We start from the raw sequence: 25335 nt of genomic DNA, 5'->3' as shown, positions 1-25335 counted from the left end.
GGGGCTCAGTCCCTCAGAAAGGTAACATCTCACTACTTCCTGGTCTCTGTAGCCCATTTGGCTTTGCTCGTGCTCAATTGCTCAGTCATGTCCGACTCTTTTTGACCCAACAGACCATAGTCCTCCAGGCTCCTCTATCCATGGGGATTTCCCAGGCAAGAATACTGGAGTGGGTTGCCGTTTCCTCCTCCAGGGGGATCTTCTGAACCTAGAGATCGGACCCTCATCCCTCCTGCATTGCAGGTGCATATTCTTTACCACTGAGCTATGGGAGAAGCCCTCATTTGGCTTTAGAGCCCTTCTAACTGGCAACACAAGCTGGCCTCCCCATGGTCCCCCACCGCAGCTGCCTCTGTCCTCCGAGAAGGAAAAATGGCCAACGTATAGGTGCTTACCATGGTCGTGCTGGGTGTACACTTCTTTATTCTTAAGCAGCAACCCTCGGAAGTGGAGATTGTCGTCATCCTCACTGTACACGTGACGAAACTGAGGCACAGAGAGGTTAAGTGACTTGCCAAAGGTCACACAGCCATAGACAGCAGCACGGTTCCCTTCCCTGGTCCAGAGCAGCCACAGAGATTTACAGATGGCAGCTGGACTCTTCCTCCAGGCGGGAAGGGGGTACAATCTAAAGCCCCCTCATTTCTCCTGGGCGTGCTCTACCAGGCCTGTGAGTCTCTGAACAGACATGGACTATCGAGCACCCGTGCTTCGTTCACAGAGCCCAAGGATGTGTTGGCATCTCCTGGACAGGGGATTTGCGTTACGATTCTTAGAGTGTGTCCTGAACCACGGTGAACCAGGAGGGTCCCTAGGGCTGTTGCTCCCAGTCTCCCTCCTACGTTGCCCAGGACTCTACCTGACCGCTCCTGCCGACCGACCATCACACAGGTGCACAGGCCAAGCACTGCCCCGCCCTGAGGGTGCTCTTCACACAGACTGTGCGATGAATGAGCCCTCCCCCAGAGGTGTGATGTTACCACCTGCCCAGCTGCCTGGGCAACAGATCTGTCTTGGGTTCTGATCAGAGCTGGATGGGATTTTTACCTGCCCTTGAAAAGCTTTTCCCAGACAGATTTGATGGTTCTGGGATCGTCTCTCCATGCCTTGTCGCCAGGCCCTTTGAGATCCACGTTGCTATGGATCTGGCAGGGTTCCACAGGGCCTGTGCACTTCTTGCCCAAGCTGGAGCTACAGGAAACCTAGTCCCCCTTGAACGTGTCCTTCACTGGACTTATACAGAGGAATGAGGCAGCCCAGGGTTCACCACCCCCTGGCACCGGACTGGGACTGGAACTCGGACCTCTTGACTCCAGGACCTTGGTCCTCTTCCCACTCTCCCAGGCGGCTCTCTCTAACCCTGTTATTTCATCCTGTTCCTTAGCACCATGAGGGCATCTAGAGGGCAAATGCTTCCCCTCCTCCTCGGATTTCCTAACAGCACTCAGCAGCAGCCTGGGTAATTGCTGGGTCTTGTTCCTCTCTCCGGCTCCTTAGACAAAGCACAGAGACGCCACAAACTCCGAGGCCCGGCGTCTGGGGAATGGGTTTAGCCACAGCACGTTAGAGAGCGTGGAGCTGGGACTGGAGACTTGACTGGAGGCTTACCCCAGCGGCGGGGCAAGTCAAAGCAGTGCCACGCAGGACAGGCAGGGGTTGCTCTGATCGGGGCTTCTCTGGCTCTGGGGGTAGGTATATGGCCATGGTTCACTCCTGCTCATCAGGCTTTGAGTGTCGACACTCTGTCCAGGCCATGTCAGGTACAAGGTATATGTGCAGAGAACCCATCCTCCTTCCCTTTGAGAGCTTATATGGTCCACTGGGGGAAACAGGTGTTACCTGGACTAGATTGTGGAAAGCATTTGGGACCATCAAGTGCAGCTGTGCAGGTTGTGCACTGCCCAACTCTTACAGGCATCCTTCACAGACTCTGAGATGAACTGTCCCCTAAAGGTGTGATGCACCACCAAGCCTAGCATCCACGGTGGCTTTAACATCCGGGGAGGACCCCTCCTATGGTGGGAAGTGAGACAGAGGAGGTGGCCACTGCCAATTAGAAAAGATTTCACCCCAAACAAGATGCTTAAACTGAGTCTTGAAGGATGAGCAGCACATGTCCAGCCAAAGAACAGGGAAGGGGGTGCCGGGCTGTGGAAAGAATATTTGTCAGCCTTTGGATGTGTGAGATGAGACAGGCAAGAGTTCTGGAGAGGCTGCTAGGCACGCATTCATGTGGAGGAGAGTGATGGAGAGAGGCAAAATCAGAGCGACTGGCGGGGTGGGGTGGAGATGGGGTGAGCTCCGAGACGTGTAGGACGTGGTGGTTGGGGGGGGGTGGAATATGAGAATAGGTCCTCCTGAGTTTGATGACCAGAGGAGTAGCTGCAGGTCCCTCTGGCCAACTCGCCCTCCCAGAGGCCTGCCCATGCCAAGGTGCACATTCCAAGATGGATGTCTACCAGCTGGCCCTCAGCCACAGGTCACATCAACAGCATAGTCATACCTCCATTTATACAGAGGCCGATGTTGCCTTCTGCCGGTGTTTACGCCCTCAGGGTCATTTATACGGTCTATTTCTGGAGCATCCCTCACCACCAAGAGGGCACCAAGAGCAAGCACCACATCTGTTTGCCTTCCCGGGGCTCTCGGATGGCTGAGTTGCCCCCACCCAGCCAGGGTGTACATGCTTGTGGCATTCTGGTGATAGCTGGGGAGAGGGGCTTCCTGAGGCTCTTAGCACACAGGGGTCCCCAGGAAGGAACTAGGCCAGACCAGCGATTGCCACTCACCAAGGTGATAATGTGCTGCTGTCCCCCAGCAATTACAGATTTCACTTGTCCAGACAGTAGTTGCAAATTGGATGTGGGACAGGCAGGGGCAAGAGATGTAATTTGAAAACCAAAGACCTGGAGGGAAATTGAACAGTGTGTGCTGCTGGTTGAGCCGAATGTCAAGGAAGGGGAAGGGTGCCACCTCATTTATCACTCTGGCACCAGCGCTTTTCTTAACTCTGGGTTCATGGCGGCATAATCGAGATATACAGTAAAAGTTACCCTTTCTAGGGCGTAGTTCTTTCCGTTTTGAAAAACATATACAATCTCGTCGCCACCACAACGATCAAGAAACCAAACACCGGACTTCCCTGGTGGTCCAGTGGTTAAGAATCCACCAGGGGTCATGAGTTCAATCCCTGGTCCAGAAAGATTTCACACGCCTCAGAGCAACTCAGTCCACAGGCCACAGCTACTGAAGCCTGTGTGCCTAGACCCCATGCTCCACAGCAAGAGAAGCCTGCGCACCGCAGCTAGAGAGTAGCCCCTGCTTGCTGCAACTAGAGAGAGCCTGTGCCCAGCAAAGAAGACCCAGCACAGCCATAAATAAATAAATTTTTTAAAAAGAAACCAAACACCTCCTTCACCCCAAAAAGTTCCTGGTGACTTTTAGACATCAACCCCAACCCAGCCCCAGGCAACCAGGGATCTATCTGTTCTCCATCCTTACAGTTTTGCCTCTTCCAGAATGTCACACACAAGTCAGAGAAGCAGAAACATTGTATGACATCCCTTATATGTGGAATCTAAAGGACATTATACAAAACAGGAGGAGACTCACAGACTTAGAAAACACATTTATGGTTGCTGGGAGTGGGGGGAGCAGTGGGGATAGTTAGGGACTTTGGGAAGGTACACACTGGTGTATTTAAAATGGATAACCACTAGGTCCTACTGTAGAGCCCAGGGAACTCTGCTCAGTGTTATGTGGCAGCCTGGGTGGGAGGGGAGTTTAGGGGAGAATGGATGCATGTATACGTATGGCTGAGCCCCTCTGCTGTCCACCTGAGACTATCGAAACGTTAATCGGCTATACTCCAATACAAGATTAAAAGTTTCATTTAAAAAGAAAGGTAAATCAGAATCTCACATAAATGGAATCATGGAGTACGTTAACTTGTTGAGTGTGGCTTTTCCTTGGCCCTTTGCTCTTGAGCTTCATCCACTTTATTGCAGGAATCACTCATTCACGCCTCTTCGTTGCTGACTCGTGTTTGCTGGCATGGATGTGCCACAGTTCACCCACTTCTCCAGCTGCAAGGAGGATGTTTGGAATGCTTGCAGTTCGGGGTGGTTACAGATAAAGGCCGTAAACATTTTGCATACAGGTGTTTGTATGGCCATGTTTTCGTTTCTCTTGAGTCCATACCCAGGAGTAGGATTGCCTGTGGTCATGTATGTTTCACTCTGTAAGAAACTGACAAGCCGTTTTCTCTAACAGCTGTACCATTTTGCATTCTTACCAGTTCCGGTGGATCTCATACCTTGTGAAAAATTTAAAGAAAAAAGGGGAGGGAGGTGCGAGGGGGCATTCAGGATGGGGGGGACACATGTGTCCCCGTGGCTGATTCATGTCGATGTATGGCAAAAGCCACCGCAGTATCGTAATTATCCTCCAGTTAAATTAATTTTTTTTAAAGGGTAAAAGGGTGCTGCGGGGGTTCTGGTGACAAGGCCTCAGTGTTGGAGGGCGGCTGCCAGGAGAGGGGAAACCAGGAAGAGAGAGGTTTGTGTAACCTTCCGGCCACCCGCATCCCATGACACTTCAGGATTCCTTTCCCATTTTAATCTTCGTAGAAGTGCCGTTCGGACCCTTGCCAGGTTACTTGTTGGGCCTCTTTGTGTCATAACTTCCCATGATGGATGGGTTTTACACGTTGGGCATGGAGCCCGAGCTGAGCCTCACTCTTGAGATCAGTGACACCGGAAAAATAATGACCATGGGCAGTTTCCCACACACCACTGCCTGAGCGTGCCGGCTCTCCCTGTCGCTACGCCTGGGGTGTTCTGGGGGCCACTAGCTGGATGGGGAGCAGGGAGACAGGCAGAGGAGGTAACCCTCCCCCTCACCCGGTGACAGCCTCAAAGCCCAGCCCAAGGGCAGCCTGGACACGGAGCCCAGCCGGTCTGCCAGGTGCCCAGAGCGCACTCAGGGCTGAGACCAGCAGGGACGAGATACAGAAGGACAGGGTGATTGCCAGACCCTCCCTGGCCTTGGGAAATTGATGGTCCCACTTGAGGTAGAGGATGAGTAACTTACAGCCCAGGCTAAGCAGTGTTACCAGAGGCGGTTCAGGGATCCATGCCCCAAAATGGCACACACGGCCACACCCCTCTCTTGTACAAGGAAGAAGGGTGCCCTAAAGGCGGGGCTCTCGGTGGGGTAATGCGAATTAGCCCCTGAATGACGGGGGGCTCTTGACTTGGTGAGGAGAGGGGCTGGGACCATGGGCAGGGCGCACAGCACAGCGACAGAGGCCTAGAGGTCAGAATGTAGGCGTTTGGGTAGGCTGGAAAACACGGTTCATCTGCATGGCTCCTGCCAGAGCTGCCCTGGGGCCTAGAGGCGACCCTGGAGGCTGGCCAGCTCGGGGGTCCCCAGCTGGGTGTGGCGGAGGAAACGATCGTCATCTCGAGGCCTCTCTGAGACCCCCTGAGTCAGAGCTGGGGCACTGGTGGGAGAAAGAATCAGTACCCCCACACCCAGCTCCAGCAGCCTGGGTCAGAGCGCCGGGTACACGGGGTCACGGGTGGGCGGCTGCCGCAGGGTCTGCTGGGACTTAACAATATCCTGTGTCTGTGTGTCCGTCCACCCAGGTGCAAGTTCTTCAGTCTGACTGAGACCCCGGAGGATTACACCATCATTGTCGATGAGGAGGGCTTTCTTGGTATGTGCTTCTCTCCCCGGGGGCTTGGCTGGCCGTGGTCTGTGGTCAGTGCTGGCTGCTCCCCCGCCTGTTTCTGCCTCCACCTGCTGGTGGGTTGCAAAGTCGGTAGAGCTTCCCTCTCTCCCCACGTGTTCTGATCCCTCGAGAAAGGACCCACAGCTGACAGGGGGCAGTGCTTACCCCACCTGGAACTAAGGCCACCAGGGAGGCAGGGGGCTTGTTCTCTGGGGGCTCCTCCCACAAGGGAGGTGCTTTCAAACATCCTCAGTCCTTGTTCCCATGGGAACAAGCCAAGGTCACCATCCTTCTATGATTTTCCATTATCTTTCTTCCTTGGTGACTCGGACGGTAGAGGATCCACCTGCAGTGCAGGAGACCTGGATTTGATTCCTGGGCCGGGAAGATCTCTTGGAGAAGCGAATGGCTACCCACTCCAGTATTCTTGCCTGGACATTTCCACGGACAGAGGAGCCTGGCAGGCTACAGCCCATGGGAGTGGCAAAGAGTCGGAGACGACTGAGCGAATAACACTTTTCTTCCATCTTTTATACAATGCCTCAGGGTATCACCAAAGTTCCTACCCTATCTTTCTTCCATCTTTTAAATTGAGATATAATTTGCATACCATAGAGTTCATCTTTTTTTTTTTTTGGCCTCACCGTGCAGCATGTGGAATCTTAGTTCCCCAACTAGGGATAGAACCCGTGCCACCTGCATTGGGAACATGAGTCTTAACCACCGGACCACCAGGGAAGTCCCATGGAGAACCTGCTTTTTAAACAGATTGTGGTCTTCTGGCATAGATAAACTATGGGTTCGTCTGCTGGGCTCCAGCATGGACTTTTAGGTGGTTCCTAGGTCTTTGTTTTAAATTCTTTTGAGTTGAACGCTCAGACCCACGACTGTCCCTTTGTCCCACAAGTGACTCCTTTACAGTGAAATCCCATGTTAAACTCTTGGTATTGACACATTTTCCAACTCCTGTCCCCAGACCGGTACCACTGCCAGCACCTGTGTTGAAACAGAAAGACTCTGGCGCTTGGTGAGCCCTCAAACACCAGGCCCTTAGCTAAGCATTCGATGGGGTTTATCTCACATAATCCTCCAAGCGTCTTCTGGAGCCCATCCTAATTTCAGCAGCTCATGTTTGAAAGCTTCAGAAATTGAGACGTGGTAATTTTGTCCAGAGTCATGCAGCCAGGATGAAACCCTGCCCACCAGAGCCCAGGTCTCTTGACCCTGATGCTGGCGGGGTGGGAAAGGCCTGACCTGACTGTGCGGAGGACCTGGCCGCATAGCACAGGGACCCGCAAGCCCTGCTGCCAGCGGGGGGCTCCCAACGACAGAGCTGCCCACCTGGTGTCTGGGAGGTGACAGGCGTCCTCAGCAATCCACCAGGGACCGTCCTCAGCTCTAAGAGGCTATTTTTAGGGCCTTGGGTGATGGGTAGTGACAGAAATAATAATGCCTTGCAGTCTTGAGATGGTCCACCTTTCCTCTAGGGAAGGGCAGGCCTGAGGCTGGGGCAGCCAAAGCTCCACCTGCCAGGTGAAGGCCCCACAGGGCCAGTGGGACCACGCTGTCAGAACTGGGGCCCTGGAACCCCAGCTGCCTGAACCCCCCTGCTTGACAGTCCTGAAGCTCAGCCCTGCGAGAGGGGTTTTCTCAACACCCTGCTGCAGGCTGGTGGCAAGGCGAGACTGGAAGGCATGCCACGAGGCCAGAATGAGGTCCCCCCGCCTTTACACCGTGATCTCTTACCCATCAGCCTCCCTCTCTGGGCCTCAGTTTCGTAGTCTGTGAAATGGGAGAGGGGCTGACTTCTGAGCCGGTCTCTAAGCAAATGGACAGCATTCTGCCCTGAGAATCCAGAGGCAGACCATGTAAGGGGATGGCACTGGCTCCCCTGGGGCCCTTTGCCCCATCCTGGGAAGTCGAGTATAGGAGCTCATGAAATGATGTCAGAGGTGACCCTGCGCCCCGGGTCTGGTGGTGAGACGGAGCCTGACCACAGAGACTGAGCTAGGGGGATGGGGCGGGGAATAGCGAAGGTAGAGGAGTGAGAAGAGGGGCCTGGGCCGAGTAGAGAGAGGTGAGGACAGCCGCCCTCTCCCTCCCCAGCCCTTCACTTGGAGCCTCCGTGTGCCCCCCGCACTGAGAATGGCAGAAAACAAAGGCCACCGAGGCCGCTACCCTGGGGGAGCTGACGGGCTAACGGGGCCAATTGTTGACTCCAACCAGCTGCTCACCCCATACGACTGTGGAGACTTAAATGAACCAAAATTAAATAAAATGCTCGATTGTATTTTTTTCTGTCGCACTAACCACGTCTCACGTGCCCCGTAGCCATGTGAGGTGAGTGGCCTTGGACAGCATAGGTGTAGACTGTCTCTCTGAACCCAGAACACCCTCTGGGGCAGCGCTGGTTCCCAGGTCACGAGGACTTCAGCTGTTGCTCCAAAGGACGTGGGAGCCGCCGGGTGGCTCTGAGTCACGAGGAGCTTGGAATAGGCAGACAGAGGGCAGGTTCATGACAGCCAGCATGGTCGTGATGCGTGAGCTGACCCTTACAGGAAGGACCCCTTCAGAGTTTTCCCAAGAAGGCTTTTGGGATTCAGTCCTCTTAAAAAGAGACTTTTTAAAACTTTTCCTGTTAAATCTATTTATTAATTAATTTGTTTATCAGTATGTTTATAAAATGGCTTTAGCTGACAGGACCATCAGGGCACCCCAGCCTTCAGTGGCTCCTAGGGGTTTGCTCAAGATGGCATGGTTAGGGGGATTCCCTGGTGGCCTGGTGGTTAGGATTCGGTGTTTTCACTGCAGAGACCCAGGTTCAGGCCCTCGTCGGGGGACCATGCTACTTGTCATGTGGCAAGGCCAAAAATACCAAAAGAAAAAAATAGATGGCGTGGAGTCTCACAATGCTGTTGCTGGGAAGTCCCCTGTGGCCAGTTCCAGGCCCCATAGGATTTCAGGATTGAGTTGGGACTCTTGGTTCTGGCGGGGCCGTGATTCCTCTGGCGGTCCTGGAGCTAAGTCTCTTCCAACACCCCGGGTAACAGGTGGAAGCCCAAAATCAGAACCTTTTTTTTAAAGCCTTTCATCCCACTCCACCTCCCAAGCCCCTTCCCTTCTCTGGGAGGCAGCCTGCCTCTCCAGCCAGCCTAGCAGAGGACTGGCCCTTCTCAGGCAGCAGGGCCAATGGGCTCCCTAGGCTGTGGTTGCCATGACGACCGGAGCTGGGCAGGTAGGAGCCTGGGTGAGGCTGCCGGAGCCGTCCTGCACAGCCTCCCTCGAGCGTCATCATGATCCTGAGAGCCCCCTCAACTCCCCAGGCTCCAGGCCCCTCTTCTTAGCCCCTGCGCCAACTGGGGACCTGGCCCTTCTTCCCATGCAGTGCCCACACAGAGCATGAGAGTCTGTGTATAAGGCAGACCTGGGTTTGAACTCTGGCTCTGTTATTCCTTAAGTGATCTTGGTTAAGTCACCAGTCCCTCAGAGCTCTGGTTTGTCACATAAATGGGGTGAAATAACAGTCTTGGTCCAGGGTCAGTTTGAACAGACAGCTGCGATGCACAGAGAGTTCCATGGCTGCCTGTCCGTGCAGCTGCACACACGTATGCCATGTCCCATGCGTAGCCTCCCCGGGTGCTCTCTCTGCAGAACGGGCGGGGTAGGTTGGTCTTCACAAGCTAGTCAAGGAGACTCCGGGATCACTGGCCCCCTGACCCTACCCCACCATGTCCCTGGTGGGGCCCCCCCGCAGGATCCCCAGGCTCTCAGGAGGGACCTGGGTGATGGGTCTAATGGAAGCAGGGAGAGAAATCTTGCGCACTCTATCCTGTCTTCTCCTGGGCTCCCTCCCCTCTACCCCCAGCAACCCCCGGAGGTTCCTGGGAACCCAGTTTGAAAACCATAGGACCCATTCCACCTGGATAAGGTGATAGCAGGACCTGGCACCTGGAAGGGTCGTGAGAACCAGAAACAACAGAATCGCTGCCAAGTACTCATCACTTCACAGCTGGGGACTGAGGCCCCGCGCAGATAAACCCCAGGGCCCTCACCCTACTGAACTGCCCAACACGTCCAGACTCCTCTGAAGGTCTTCCCTGCTCAGTCCTCCCAGGAGGGACAGAGGAGGCCAGTCTCTCGTCCTCCTCTGACAGATGAGGGTGCTGGGGTCCAGAAGGCGGGCTGGCCAGGGTCGCACAGCTGGGGCCCATCAGTCACAGGCCAGGCCTCCGTGTCCCCCTCCAGAACTGCCCTCTTCGGAACACCTGAGCGTGGCCGATGCCACCTGGCTGGCCCTCAATGTGGTGTCTGGCGGCGGCAGCTTCTCCAGCTCCCAGCCCATCGGCGTGACCAAGATCGCCAAGTCGGTCATCGCCCCACTGGCCGATCAGAACATCTCGGTGTTCATGCTTTCCACCTATCAGACGGACTTCATCCTGGTAAGCTATGACGCAGGCAGCCCCACCAACGTGAACCGCAAAGTCTGTGCCCCCACCCCCATTGCATGGTCTGCTCAGAGAGAGGTCAAGGGGACCTTGGGGTCATCAGTCCAGTGTCAGCATGGCCTGGGCTAGGCTCTGGCTCCATCCACTACCTGCCCTTTGAGTGGACCCTGTTTGGTTTGAACTAGATGCCAGATGTGTCTGTGGGACACCCTCACAGCTAGATTTCTGGCTCCCCAATCCCACAGCACTTCCTCCAGGGGAGCAGGCGTTTCTGGTCAGAGTTGTTGAGTTGCTAAATCATGTGTGACACTTTGCAACCCCAGGCTTCCTTGTCCTTCATTATCTCCCGGAGTTTACTCAAACTCATGTCCACTGAGTCAGTGATGCCATCCAACCATCTCATCCTCTGCTGCCCCCTTACTCCTCCTGCCCTCAATCTTGCCCAGCATCAGGGTCTTTTCCAGTGAGTCGGCTCTTCACATGAGGTGGCCAAAGTATTGGAGCTTCAGCTTCAGCATCAGGCCTTCCCATGAACATTCACGGTTAATTTCCTTTAGGGTGGACTGGTTTGATCTCGCTGTCCAGTCACACAGCTGACAGTAATTCCTGGCCACTGTGTTATTTGTGCTCTTCTCCCGTGGGGGCGTGGCCACCCTGGAGGGTGTGGCCAGCAGGGGCAGGTTCGGTACCGCATTCTAAAGGGAGTGGGGTGTGGACCCACACGTCCCGGCCCTCGGTGGAGCATCTTCTCCCCTCTGGTCCTCCCTCTGTCCCTGGAGAGTCACGTGCCCCTGGTCCCAGGTCCCTGGTCCCACATGCCCCTGTCTCAACCAGGACAGTGGGAGGCCGGGAGGGGGACACTGGTTCTGGGCACAGAATTTCAGAGTAAAGGGGCCAGTGCCCCCAGCCCCACTCCATCCAGGGATCATGGTACACTCACTTCATTGACTCCTCGTCCCCAGGTACGTGAGCGGGACCTGCCCTTCGTCACCCACACCTTGTCATCAGAGTTCACCATCCTGCGGGTCGTCAATGGCGAGACGGTGGCGGCTGAGAACCTCGGCATCACCAACGGCTTTGTGAAGCCCAAGATGGGTGAGTTGAGGGAGGGGAGAGTTGTGCAGAGAAACTTCAGGAAATGACCAGGTCCTGCCCCAGGGCACTCCCATTCTCAGAGCCTCGGCTGAGGGCCAGGCATCACATGAATCAACAGTCCTGAGACCCAGGGTCTCCAAAGGGCGATGAATGTGGACACAGCCAGAAATGGCCAGGGGCCACGGCTGACCCAGCCCAGGGTGTCAGTGTGGACCTCCCAGAGGCAGTGACTATCAGGCTGAAAAACTTACAGCACAAGTAGGAGCTCATAAGATAGGTGGTGAAGTTTGGGCAGGGCTGTCCAGGCAGATGCATGGCACGTGCAAAGGCCCAAGGGTCTGGCGGGGTGAGCCCAGAGAATTAGGAGAGCTGCAAGGGCTGCTGGGAGCTGCAGAAGTGACTGGGGCCGGGTCTCAGAGCCTGCCATCGGGCCTCCCCAGAGCAGCTGCTGGCTGACCGCCCCCAGGCCCCTTGCCGCCTCCTCTCCTCCTGCCCTCAGCACCCCCTGTATTTGTGCTCCCACAGTCCAGAGGCCCGTCATCCACCCACTGTCCAGCCCGAGCAACAGGTTCTGTGTCACCAGCCTGGACCCCGACACGCTGCCCAGCGTTGCCACACTCCTCATGGACGTCATGTTTTACTCCAACGGGTAGGGCCCCCTCGGGGGTGAGGGGCTGCAGGGTGGCCAAGGAGACACTAATCTGCCTACAAGCCCCAGTCTGAGGGGAGGCACAGGCCTGCCCTGGGAGCTAGCCTGAGAAGAGAGACATGACTCTACCCCAAATCCCATTTCTTAAAGGGGAGAATTGATTCATTGCAAACCCCAAAACTTGTTGAAACCCCAGGCCCACATGTAGATGTTATGAACACTCCAGGGTCCCCTGAGCTCCTGGACAAGCCCAGTCATTTGAAAAGCCAGGAACTCAGGTTTGTTTCATTTGGTGGATGACAACTTTGCATTTTTCCTCAGGGCAGATTTTAAGTTTTGGCCAACACCAAGTGGGGTGGATCAGGGGCCAGCAAGCTGGCAGTGACCACAGACTGTCCCCTGAGATGTTGGCAGAGAAACCCTGCCGGGAAGGGACAGGTATAGCCCATGCAGAGGGCCAGCTGGGTCTTCAACGCTGTGAAGTGCGGTGCTCACCCCCGTGAATGCCGTGGAGTCACCTACATCTCAGGTGTGGAGACCCATGAGGGGGCAGTGGCTCAGGGTCCCCCAGCAAGGCGGGGTCAGAGCCAGGATTTGGTCGGTGCCTCCCCGGACACCCCGCAGCTAACAGGCAGGGCAGGTGGGCCAGGTGAGGGTCAGGGTGCAGTGGGTCCCTCGCTCCACCCCTCACCATCTCCCCCGGCCCCCAGAGTGAAGGACCCCCTGGCATCCGGCGATGACTGCGACCACATCCGCTTCTTCTCCTTCTCCCTCATCGAGGGCTACATCTCCCTGGTGATGGACGTGCAGACCCAGCAGAGGTGAGCCAGGCCCCAGGTGGAGGCTGACAATGGGCCCGTCACCCACTTGGTCCTAACAAGTCCCCACCCCAGCCCTTCATTGCAGGTGAGCGGCCCCAGCTTACAGATGACAGGCCACTCAGAGACGAAGGCCCCGAGTCACCCAGCACTATCCAGTGCTCTTAGTTCCCCCCACCCCATCCTCCAATCTGGAGCTGAGGAGGGGTACCCTGACCAGCCTGAGTAAAGGGGGCAGTTGTTCCCAAAGCCCAATCCCAGCTTTGCCTACCTGCCCCCCACCCACCCACCCCTGGAGGAGGGAATGTGCAGAGCGTGTGGACTGAGGGCTTGGAGGGTCCTTGGGGCCCCTGAGTTCCAGTCCAACATCAATGCCTCAGTGACAGGGAGCATTCCAGGGAGAGCTGGCGGGGGGAGCACTCTCAGCATCTGGGGGTTGACATCTCTCGCTCCCTTTTAAGGTTTCCTAGTAATTTGTTGTTCACGAGCGCATCTGGGGAGCTCTGGAAGATGGTGCGGATTGGAGGACAGCCCCTGGGATTTGGTGAGCCCCTGGGGTTCGACACTGCTTTATGTGCAGTAGTGGGTATCTGTTCATCCCATACTCTTTCTAGTTTATCCCCCACTGACCCCCTTTCCGCTTTGGTAACTGTGTTTGTTTGCTGTGTCTGTGAGCCTCTTTCTGTTTTGTGAGTGAGTTCAGTGTTTTGCGGGGCGGGGCCTGGGCTAGGTCTTTGTTGCTGTGTATGGGCTTTCTCTAGCTGCATCGAGCGGGGTTACTGTCTACTTGCGGTGCTCGGGCTTCCCACCGTGGCGGTTTCTCTCATTGCAGAGCGTGGGCTCTGGGCACTGGGGCTTCAGTTACAGCTCGTGGGCTCAGTAGTTGTGGCGCACAGGCTTACTTGCCCGTTGGTATGTGGCATCTTCCCAGAGCAGGGATCAAACCCGTGTCCCCTGCATTGGCAGGTGGATTCTTAACCGCTGGACCACAGGGAAGTCTGTGCATTAGTTCATTTGTATCATATTTCACATTTAACATATAAGCGATATCATATGATACTTGTCTCTCCTGATTTTCTTCTTAGTATGATAATCTCTAGATCCACCCATGTTGCTGCTGCAAATGGCATTATTTCATTTTTTTGGTAAGACTGAGCAGTATTCCGTCGCATATTCCGATGTATTCCGTAGTATCCCAGTGTACCACATCTTCTTCATCCACTCATATGTCAGTGGACATTTTGGTTGTTTCTATGTCCTGGCTGCTATGAACATGGGGATGTGTGTTTCTTTTCAAATTAGAGTTTTGTCCACATATATGTCCCAGAGTGGGATTGCTGGATCACATGATAATTCTACTTTTAGTTTTCTGCGGAACCTCCATATCTGTTTTCCACAGTGACTGCACCAACTTACATTCTCACCATCAATTATAGGAAGGTTCCCTTTTTCCCCACCTTCCCTGGCATTTGTTATTTGTAGACTTTTAAATGATGGCCATTCTGACTGGGGTGAGAAGTGGTACCTCATCGTCACATTATATACATTTCTCTAATAATTAGCCATGCGTATCAGCTTCTCCTTTTATTCCCAGATTTGGTTTAGAGTTTACCAAAGCACACCAGTATAATAACATTACAGAAAAAAGAAAGGATGAAAGGAGAATTCAGGTGGGCTAGTGAGTGAAACGCGAATCATCTTAGCATCTGTAGACGCTGTGTGCTGCTTGGAGTGGCCTCATGGGCAGGCACCAGGGGTCCTGGCATTTGGCATATAAGAGGCAGCAATGGGACCTACCTTCCTGGAATGTGGAGGGTTTTAACGCTAGGCTAATAGCTATAAATAGCCGTGCAGGGCTTCCCTAGTGGCTCAGTAGTATAGAATCCACCTGCCAGTGTAGGAGACACAGGTTCGATCCCTGATCCGGAAGGATCCCACATGCCGTGGAGCAACTAAGCCCACGCCCTGCAACTATGGAGCCTGCTCTCTAGAGCGTGGGGGTGTCAACTGCTGAAGCCCACGCGCCCTAGAGTCCATGCTCTGCAACAGGAGAAGCCACAGCAATGAGAAGCCCACGCACCACAAGGGGAGGGTAGCCCCCATTTGCTGCACCTAGAGCAGAGCCCATGCGGCCATGAAGACCCAGCACGGCCAAAAATAAATTAATTAAAAATAGCCCTGCGAGAAAAACAACTTTTTGAGAATCGGAAAGATTCTAGATTGGCAGTTGTCATATGCTTTTGACCATGGTTTGCAGGAAATGTGTTTTCCATCACAGCCCAGCACACACACACCCTAACAACTCTACGCTTTCACAAAACTGCACTCACGGCCGTGCTGTCCGAGCTCCTTGCCCTTGCCTTTGCTGTTGTCTTTTGTTGCTGTTGTTAGTTTTATTTACTTATTTTTGGCTGCCCTGGGTCTGTGTTGCTGCCCAAGCACTTTCTCTAGCTGCAGCGAGTAGGGGCTACTCTCTCGTCGCAGTGTACAGGCATCGCGTTGCGGTGGCTTCCCTGGCTGCAGAGCATAGGCTCAAGGCCTTCACTCATTGCAGTACGAGGGCTTCATTGCCCTGCAACATGTGGAGTCTTCTCAGACCAGGGATCAAGCCTGGGTCCCCTTGGCAGGCGGATTCTTAACCTCCGGACCACCAGGGAAGTCCCCTGTTGTCACTTTATAAAGCGCTAGTCGCCAGCCTTCTAAATTCGTGTCCCAAACGGTCACCAGCCACTGTTTGAAAGGCACCATTCTAGACCCTCATCTCCCTCCCGCCTTATTTTATAGAAATAAAAACGAATGTTTCTGTAGTTTAAGAATCTTAGGACACAACCAGTCTCCACCACATAGCAGGTCAGTCAGTCATCCGGAGTGCAGGCACGGGGCCTGTACGACCACCTCCAGTCAGGAGCCCCGGGAGACCAGGCAGAAAAGCAGGAGCTCGAGAGACCTGTTGGGGAACGGCCGAGGCTGTGCTGGGTGACGCGGCAGGGGGAGGGCTGAGCCTGGTCCCCGCCTCTGTCCCCAGATGAGTGCGGCATTGTGGCCCAGATCTCCGAGCCCTTGGCTGCCGCAGACATCCCCGCCTACTACATCAGCACCTTCAAGTTCGACCACGCACTGGTGAGTGTCGGGCCCCCACCCCAGGGCAGGGGAGGCCCGGTCCGGTGGCTCCCAGATATTTACTTCCCGCCCCTTGCAGGTACCGGAAGAAAACATCAACGGCGTCATCAGCGCCCTGAAAGTCAGCCAAGCAGAGAAGCACTAGAAGGGCCTCTTCTGCTCCTCCCCATCACCCCGCCCAGGCCTGGGCCCAGCCCCACCCTGAAGACTCTTCTTGCAGTATTTCTCAACAGACTGGAAAACCGGCCCCGGGGCCCCCAGAGGCGGAGTCTCTAGGAGACGCCCCCGATGGCTGACCCCGCCAGGCCTGGGACCCAAGCCAAGGCCTCCCCATGCCCTCCTCCTGGCTTCCTGGAGCCCCCAGATCCTCCAGAGAGCACCCCCCCTCCTCCTCCCCCACCCTCATCCCAGAAAATGATGTCCAGGGCTGAGGGAGCTTGTCCGCTGACCCACCTTCTTGTCCAGCCTCACCCACGGCCGAGGGCAAACGCCGAAGGAAGCTGGTGCCTCCTACGGGACACTGGGGTACCAATTGTCACGTCATCTTGGGGGGCTGGCTGAGCAGGGCCGAGTTCATGGAGCTGGGGAAGGCCCTTGTGAGGGCGGGGGCTCTGGACCCTGTGGTCGCTGGTCTCTGGTCCCATCGGCTCTGGGCTGGTCCCTGCAGAGTGGAGGCCAGTGGGCAGCCCTCTAGTCCTGTGCTGGTGAGGCTCTAAGAGAACACGGGTGGGGCCCTGAGCTGGGTGGAGGACCCCGGCCACCCAGAACCTTCCTTGGCTGCCAACCACAGGGCCTGTACCCTGACTCCCAGCAAGACTGCCAAGGGGGCCCTGTCCAGACCCTCCCCACCACAAGCGCTCATTCTGGGGGTTGAGGGGGTGGTTCCCAGGAGACCCACCAGCCTGGGGCAACAGCTCCTGTCCCCTCTGCTTTCCCTGGACTCTCCTGGGGCCGGCAGAGCCTCGGTTTTCCCCAAGTGGGGGCGTCCCCAGCATTCTGAGCTGGGGTTTTCTTAGGTCACCCCCACCTCCCCAGCAATCAACGAGACCAGCAGAGGGCTCCCCCATCATCCTGCCCTCCTCTCTCCCTGCCCCGCTTGTGGGGGAACGTGGAAAGCCCCTGCCCCCAACTCGCCCGCCCGCCCGCCCACCCCTCTGTCCAGGGACTGTGGCGTTCATGAGTACTTGACCTGGGAGGCAGCTTATCTGAGCCTTAATAGAGAAAACCGTTCCTTGTTGTAGTCTCCTATTTAATGTATTTGTTACCCAGGCTGCGGCTGGCAGTAGTTTCAGGGGACAGGGCCTGCTGACGCTGTCGGGACCCAAAGTGTGACATCGCTTGGTGTGACATCCTGTGGCTCCAGGGGCAAGCCTGAGAACCGGAGCTGCCACCAGGGGCCTTGGCTTTCCCTTCAGAGCAGGAAGCTAGGAGCAGAGGTCAGTTACGATCCAGGGGTCCCCAGGGGCACCCCACACAGAGCTGCCAAGGCAGAGTGGTTCTAAGCCTCAGAGGAAGGTTTCAACGGGCTGCGGGGAGACCGGACAGCCAGGTGGCAGAGCAGCCCCCGCCCCGGAGAGCAGGGCGAGCCCTGCCTCCTCCAGCTGATGGTGTTGTCCGTATGATAGTCCCTGAAGCTGGGAGGAGAAGGGCCATTCTCTTGACCGGGTGAGGCCCCACCCTGCCCCTTCTCCAGGCCACATGGGACCCTCTGAGCCCGGGAAACCCACCCGGTGTTGGAGGTGTGTCTCTGAATCCTTACAGATGTTCAGAGCCCAAGCACTGATTCGGAACCCTTTTTTTTTTTTTTTGGAATTCATTTTGCACAAAACTCCAAAACAACCAAAACATGTCAATTGTTTGCTGGTTCCAAAACCGGGGTGACCGCGTGGGCAGGGCAGCCTCTCAAGTCCCGAGCATCCTCTCTGTGCCTAGAAGGCCTTGATTTTTCTGTGGCGTGCCCTCCAGACCCCTTCCTGTCAGCCCCCTCCCCGTGTCGCTCCCCCACCTCTCCTCCCCGCCGAGCAAGTGTCGGCCCCGTGACCCCAAGAAACGTGTGATTCCCCCCAGACCCCCTAGGACGTATACTGTACACACATATAAATACCTGTGTTTTATGTTGATATAGATATATACTGTAAATAGCATATATACTTGAGCAATATGTATGTTAATATATACCGTGTGAGCGTGCACACGCGTGTGTGCTGTATGTGTGGGCGTGAGGGCCTCCGCCCCGCTGTATCTGCTGTGCACACAGGCACGTTTTGAGCCACCGTGTAATTTTAATTCAAGTATATAGGCAATATGATGATCAGAGGAACCGGCTGTCTGCCTCGGCCCTGACTTGAGAGAAGAATTAGACCAGCATCCGAGAGCAGAGCCCCAGGGTTGGGGTTTAGGGTCCCTCCTCCCTCCTCCCCGAGTCGCCTTTGAAAGCTGGGGTTCAGCCCCTTCAGTTCTGTTTCCAAGGCCCCTGGACACCCCTTGTTTTATTTTGGGGACAGGGCTGTAAAGGGGAAGAGCGTTTGGAAAGGAACAGCCCCTTCACCACTGCTCGGCCCAGGTCTGCTTCCCCGCCCCAGCACCTCCATCACCTGATTTCTTTCACCTGCAAGGTTAGAAGCCACAGGTTCTTTCCTCAGGTCTCCTCCTAGGGACTGGCCCTGGGTAACTGAGAAAGAGATGGAAGCCCTGGACGTTGTTTCCTCGAAGGGTTGGTGCAAGGACTTGGCTCTCCCAGTTACACTGGTGTGTCCAACCCACGGGCTGGGAGCCAACACACTGGGAGCCCTGCCCTGCTCCCCACCCCTCCCCGTCCTCTTGCCATGTGGGGAGGCTGGCGCATCCTCGGTGTCCACGTGCCTGTGAGCCAGCGGCTCAATGTGCAGCACCCTGGGGGAAGAGAAAGTGCTACCCCACTGGCTGGCTGCTCCCAGGGGTCTCCAGACCCACAGGGAGGCGGCCCGAAGGGGCCCTGTTGAGCTGAGACACTCTTGGCTCTGGCTCACTGAGCGTGGAGCCCCTGGAGCTTCCACCAGGGTCCCAGGTATGTCTCAAGTGTGCGCTGTTCCCTGGTAAGAAGAGCTCAAGCCGTCTCACCTCCCCCCTCCTCGCCTGCGTCATCCGTGAACATAGAGTGAGAGGTTAAGGTAGGGAGGGGGAGTCGAGACCCCTGCTTCGCCCCCACCCCCCCATTATGAAAATCTGCCTCTTTGGTTCAACACTCAACTTGGGCTCCCCTGGCTCCTAAGAAACCCCTTTCTGCCTCAGCCCGTCCTGGCCCAGCAGAGACTCAGCAGTGCCCACTCGACACCCCCTGTCTCCACAGGGGTCTCCAAAGCCCCCTAGGAAGTGGTGCCCTCCCCGCTGCCCTCCGCCCAGAGCACCCATCCCTTCCCCAGGATTCAGGGGTCCCAGAGCCCCCCGAGCACCAGCATTCTCCCCCTCCAGTCAGCTCCAGGCCCCAGGCCCCCGGTGGGGAGAGAGGGACCGGGTGACCTGGAGCTGGCCACTGTGATCTCCCCGTTCGGGCAGTGCAGCCTTGGTGACCAGAGTGATGTGTCCAGACCCCTTGGAGGTGACAGAGGAGGAGGCCTCAGAGCTCGGGACAGGAGGCTCCAGGGAGACAGGAAAGGCCAGCCCCCGACCCCAAGCCAAGGGCACCATTTGCCTGATGGTCGAAAATGAACCTGCCCACCTGCCACCAGCGCCTTCGGCCACAGTTCCCAGCCACCCGGGGCCACCTTTCTGAGTCCCTGGATCTGGATGTGGGCACAACTGGGGCCCGTCCCCAGCCCCAGCTAAGAGTGGGGACCGCCCAGGGGGTGGCTGACAAGGGTGTGTTGCCACTTTGCTGAGTGAAAGTGGTGGGGCATAGAAAGGAGGCGCCCCAGTGTGTCTGCCCCACCAGGGCTGGGGATAGTCAGCCTGCCAGTCATGGCCGCCATGGAGTGAAGTTGGTGGTTGGCTTGGCAAACAGAGCTTGGGGGAGGATGATGGGGTCTCCCAGCAGTGGAAAGACAGGGGCTTTGGCTTTGCAGGTTTCCTGAATACTGTGCTGAGGCAAGGGGCAAGGCTGGAGCGGGCAGTAGCCCTCTATTCAGAGAGGCTGCCTAGGAGGGGAGCAACCAAGATGGCGGATGGTGGTCAGCCCAGCAGAGGGCAGGCTTGGGAAGAGTGGCCGGGACTTGTGAGGGGAGTTGAGCCCTGGTATAGCTAGATACCTTTTCTTACACTCCGGTTTCCTTTTCATTTTTCAAATTAAAGGCAGCAAAAGGATTCTCTTCCATAGACCAAGGGAGAAAGCTGTGGGGTGGGCTATGGCCTTCAGCTTTGAAACCCAAACCCTCCAAGAAAGCCTGTTTTCTTGGGAGGGGAGGATGGGAGCTGTGGGCTGAGGCAGCCTCTGTCCTTGGAGCTGAAGGCCCCAGAGTGGCCTGGAATGGAGGTAGAAGCCTGTGGCCTGGCCTGTGGCTTCCATGGGCAGCCTGGTTGGTGAGGGGGCTTGTGGCTCTTGCTTCTCGGTCGGGCAGGCTGAGAGAGTAGGAAGTGTTGGGAATCAGAGCAGAGTTCTGGGCACACGTGTGTGTAAAAGTGCATGTGAGTGTGAACATGTGCTGTGCATATGGGAGCACATGCCTGCAGAGCCCAAATTCGAGCAAAAGGACTGACTCGTTCAGTATTTCAAGGCCTCGGTATATTCTTACTGTGGGCCACATGCAGAATCGAAGGGGCGGGGATGGCAGGCCTTGAACTCCCCTTGACTTTGTTAAAACCGCTCTGGGGAGGAGGCGGGCTCCCCGGTGCCCCAGACGGCAGTGTGCCTGCAGCGCGGGAGACCCGGTTTCGATCCCTGGGTTGGGAAGGTTCCCTGGAGGAGGCAATGGCAACCCACTCCAGTATTCTTGCCTGGAGAACTCCATGGACAGAGAAGCCTGGCGGGCTACAGTCCATGGGGTGGCAGTCAGATATGACCAAACTACTAACACTGGGGAGAGGTCCGAGGTGTCCCCATGGGGCTCTGCTCCGCCCTGCAGAGGCCCAGTGGTCCGTGCAGCCAGCCCCAGGGGCTAGACCTGCCCAGCAGACTCCTCAGAAGCAGCCAGCCCTGAAGACAGTATTTACAAGGAGAGGTTCCAGGGGCCAGTGCCCCCTTGCCTACTGGGGCTCATCCACAGAGAGCGTCCCAACAAGTTGAAGGCCACAGGGTGGGGGTGAGGAGCTTGTGGAAAACACGCCAAATTCAGGTCCCAGGGCAGAGGCCAAGCCTAGTGCATCTTCTGTCCACTGCTTCAGCTTATCTGTTCAGAAAATGGTCCAGGGAGAGCTGGGCAGCATTGGCTCCAAAACTGGGGGTGGAGTGGAGGGGCTAACGGCAAACAAAACCCCAGCCCACCTCTTGCTCTTTGCCAAAATCATTTCCGTTATCCCGAGATGGGGGTGAGTGGATGTTGGCTGCACAGCGGGGTTCAGAAAGGCCGCTGCCCTGCCCAGGGCCTTGCCTGGGGGTCTGGCACGCCCCGGGTCACCAGCAGTACCAGCGGCACTTAGATCTATCTGTCCCACGTTCTGGGCGCGGGGAGAACGGAGCAGCCCTGCCCAGGGCCCTCACACTTTCTTTCTTTCTTGAAGAAACACAAAACCCTCGAGATTCATGTACTGTATGACGGAGAGAAAAAAAGTACCTAATGTTCCCCCAAAAAAGACAGTATATTTTGTACTTTGTAAAGTGTTCATTAAAATGGAAGAAAAAACAAATGATGTTGGCTAACGGCTGTCTGATTTCATGCTGATCCAGGGCCAAGTCTCCTCCCTCCCTTCTCTGTACCGTGGTTGGGGGAACACCGGCCTGGAGCTGCAAGGAGGCAGAACAAGAATGAGAGGAAATCGCCCTGAGAGCAAGAAGGGTTGTCTTAATGCTGTGTAACAAGTTGCCCCCAAAGCCTAAGGCTTTAAAACAGTCCATTTGTGTGTCTTGGTTTCTGTGGTTTGGAATTTGGAATTTGGGAGCAGTTTGGGCTCAGAGTCTCAGGAGGCTGCAGGCATCTGAGAGCCTCTACTGGGACCAGAGGGTCTGTTTCTAAGGTGCTCCCCTCCACATGGCTGGCGAGATGGGCCTGGCTGCCGGCCTATCCCCACATGAGTCTCCGCTGCTTGAATGTCCTGACAGTAAGTGTTTGGTTTTCCCCAGAGTAAGGGATTCAAGGACCAAGGCAGAACCTTAAAAAAAAAAAAAAAAAAAAAAACTGTCTTCATGCCTCAGAATTCATGTCCCATCCTCTCCACCACGTTCTGTCAGTGCTGCAGCTCAGCTCCGACTGAACCCTGGAGGATTCAGTCCACACCACACAGGGGTGTGAAAACCAAGAGGTCAAGGTAACCTTGGGGCCACCTTGGGAACTGGCTGCTACATTCACCATTCCCTCCCCGCAGCCCAAAAATCTGGCAGAGGTGGGCCTGGCGGCCGGGGCCCTGCTGTGCACGCCACACCCCCAGGAAAGGTCTCTTGGTGCTGGAAGCCCAGGAGCCGATGCCTCCAGACAAGACACCCTGAGGTCAGGAGGCTCAGCGTCCCTCCCACAAGCACCTGGAGTTGGGCTCCTGCTCCCTCAGCAGCTGGACACAGGCTGCCCTGGCAAGAAAGGCTTGAGGGACTTCCCTGGGGGTCCAGTGGTTAAGACTGCACTTTTAATGCAGCAGGCACGGGCTCAATCCCTGGTCAGGGAATTAAGATCCCACATGTTGTGCGACGTGGCCGAAAAAGAAGAAAGCAGCCTGAGACCAGCAGGTCTGGACCTCACACACCCTCACTCTGCTCCTCACTGGTGTTCTCCATGGAGGGCAGGTGTGAGCGGGGCAGGGCTCTGCCTGCATCAGACCCCAGCCTCCCCTCACCCCTGCCTTGCAGGAAAAGTAGCCCTAACAATGGAAGGGGGTGAAAATGGGAGCTGAAGCGCTCGTTCACCACCCTCAGTCCAAGGAGGTGCTTGGGCCCTCAGCCCTTCTGGCTGCTGCGAAGGCTTTTCTCCCTGGGGTTTGCAAGGACTAAGCACCCTCCTCAACCCTTCACATTTCCAACAGGGACCACAGCATCAGTGGGAACTCAACTGTCCCCAACAGTGGCAAAGGCCTCCTTTTCCCACTGCTCATTCATGTTTAGTGTCTGTAGGGCAGTGCCAAACCTAGGGTTGGGGGCTGGGGGCTGGGGGCAGTTGGGGGGGGGGGGGGGGGCGCTGGAGACCCAGATGACTCTGCCACGGCCCCCTGCACCTGCGTTGCTCCAGATTTAAAGATGTGGAAATGGGCTATCTCGGGGAAGTGCAGTGCCGGGCTCGACCACAAGGGGATGCTGCCATGCTCTGGGGCCATGACCACGGTCAGGCAGGAGGAACAAGAACCCAGGACGTTAGGTTGAGCTTGGTTAAGCCGGGGAACCCAAACAAGGGACAGCAAAGGCACAGAGAGCCTAGCGGAGAAGCAGGGTGGAGGAGGGCGGAAATGGACGGGGCTGGAAGGAAATGAGGCTGAAATACAAGATGAGTTGTCAGGCCAGCTGGAGGCTTCACACTCCACTACAGACCATGGGGAGCCACGGAGGACTTTGTGCAGGAGACCAAACTTGGCATCTGAATGGTGAGTCTAGGTTACTGAATATGACTGATAGGAGGGGGAAAGGGGGCAGCCAGGGTCCCAACCTCGTATCTCAGGAGAGATGACCCTGGCCGACTCGAGAGCCTTCCCAGTGCAGTCAGGAATGGCGGACACCGCGGATGTGGAGGGTGGCTGGTGCCCCTCCCCCCAGCCAGGCACATAATTCCACGTGGGAGCAGCTTTGGCTGCTTCTTAGCAGGGATCTCACCGCAGCGTATCAGACTCTCCTGGAGGGTGGGAGGAGTCTCCTGTACCAGGACTCCCCCCTACCTGCCCCCTGCCCCGCCACCCAAAGAGTCTGATTCAACTCTTCTTGGCTTCAGTATAGTTTTTAAAGTTCCCCAACTCACTCTTAGGGGCTTCCTTGATGGCTCAGTGGGTAAAGAAGCCACCTGCAGTGCAGGAGATGCGGGTTCGATCCCTGGGTCTGGAAGCTCCTCTGGAGGAGGAAATGGCAATCCATTCAGTATTCTTGCCTAGAAAATCCCATGGACCGAGGAGCCTGGCAGGCTACAGTCCGGAGGGTTGCGAAGAGTTGGACATGACTGAGCCCCAGAACAGAACCTGCTCTTAAAAATACAGGGCCACAGAAGGAAAGGGCGCCCTCTGTGGTCACTCTGCCTCCCTTTGGTTTTTTGGTTTTTGATTAAATTTTATTTATTTGACTGCTCCAGGTCTTAGTTGTGGCATGTGGGATCTAGTTCCCTGACCAGGGATCAAACCTGGGCCCCTGCGTTGCTAGTGCAGAGCCTTAGCCACTGGACCACCAGAGAAGTCCCCACCTCGCCTTGGTTTGATCATGTGTAACCCTGCTGGTGGCAAGCAGGGGGCTCATGACGGAGAAAAGCTCTCCAGAAGGAGCGTGTGGAATGAGATCGTGGTGATGGTCGCACAAAAGACTAACAGGCTAAAACCACTGAATTATACACTTGAAAATGGTTTTAAGAGTATACGACTCACATTTCAATTTTTTTAAAAAAACTGAATGTGCTAGAGAAGCCAGATGTGGATGCATGGCAGGAAGGATGGCCAAGAAAATGGGAGTTATTCCAACAGCCCCTTGATAGCTGTCGAAACTTAAAAGAAGGACCCAGGCATCTTAGAAGAGACCGTCCACCCCAACAGCCGGTGGTGGAGTCCCTGTGCCTTCTCAGGGGTCTGCACTGGCCCCAGCTACAGACCCCAACATCCGTGAACGGACGCAACCCAAGTGTGAGAACAGAGGTCCCATCAGGGGCAGCCCGGGGTCACCTCACTCAGGCTGTCAGCCACGCATTTGCTCGTGAGAGGTGTCCAGAGCCTGACCCTTCGCAGGAACAAAATGAGACACCGCAGCGACCAAGCCAGTGGCAGAGAAGGCCTCTCTGTGTTAAACGCTGCAGTGCTGGGGGCTGGGGTTGGGAATGAGAGGGCAAAATTGAAAAGAGGTAGGAGCACAGAGGACAGTCGTGGGAAGGGCCTGGCACATGCACTCCGGCCAGGACCCCGTCACCACAAACGGAACAGCCGTGCCACCTAGCCAGGGGGAACAGACCCGGCCAGCGTTGCCTTGAGTTTTAAGACAAATCTAAGGACGTCCCTTAATATACTCTGGGTACTGTGTCCCAGGGCTTCCCCGGTGGGTCCGATGGTAAAGATTCTGCCCATGATGTAAGAGACCCAGGTTCCATCCCTGGGTCAGGAAGATCCCCTGGAGAAGGAAACAGTAACCCACTCCGATATCCTTGCCTGGAAAACCCCACGGACAGAGCCTGGCAGGCTACAGTCCACAGAGTCGCAAAGCATCAGACACAACTGAGCGACTAACACACACGGTGTCCAAGG

At 56.0% G+C, this 25335-nt stretch overlaps 1 protein-coding gene across 2 annotated transcripts in view; it reads left to right on the top strand.

Annotated features, from left to right (window-relative positions):
• Window positions 1-21618, top strand: part of CASTOR2 (cytosolic arginine sensor for mTORC1 subunit 2) — a 54538-nt gene extending 32920 nt beyond the window's left edge. For both annotated transcript variants that reach the window (XM_025275513.3, XM_044936019.2), the window contains exons 2-9: window positions 5649-5719; window positions 9980-10173; window positions 11142-11274; window positions 11800-11923; window positions 12634-12744; window positions 13203-13285; window positions 15767-15861; window positions 15941-21618. In XM_025275513.3, the coding sequence (XP_025131298.1) occupies window positions 5649-5719; window positions 9980-10173; window positions 11142-11274; window positions 11800-11923; window positions 12634-12744; window positions 13203-13285; window positions 15767-15861; window positions 15941-16006 (877 nt within the window). In that variant the 3' untranslated portion in view covers window positions 16007-21618. The remainder of the gene's footprint in view (window positions 1-5648; window positions 5720-9979; window positions 10174-11141; window positions 11275-11799; window positions 11924-12633; window positions 12745-13202; window positions 13286-15766; window positions 15862-15940) is intronic.
• Window positions 21619-25335: the final 3717 nt, after the last annotated feature.

This window comes from Bubalus bubalis, chromosome 24, assembly GCF_019923935.1.
Source record: "Bubalus bubalis isolate 160015118507 breed Murrah chromosome 24, NDDB_SH_1, whole genome shotgun sequence".
NCBI lineage: Eukaryota > Metazoa > Chordata > Mammalia > Artiodactyla > Bovidae > Bubalus > Bubalus bubalis.
Note: the sequence above shows the minus strand (reverse complement) of the source record. Positions and strands in the feature narration are given on the sequence as shown.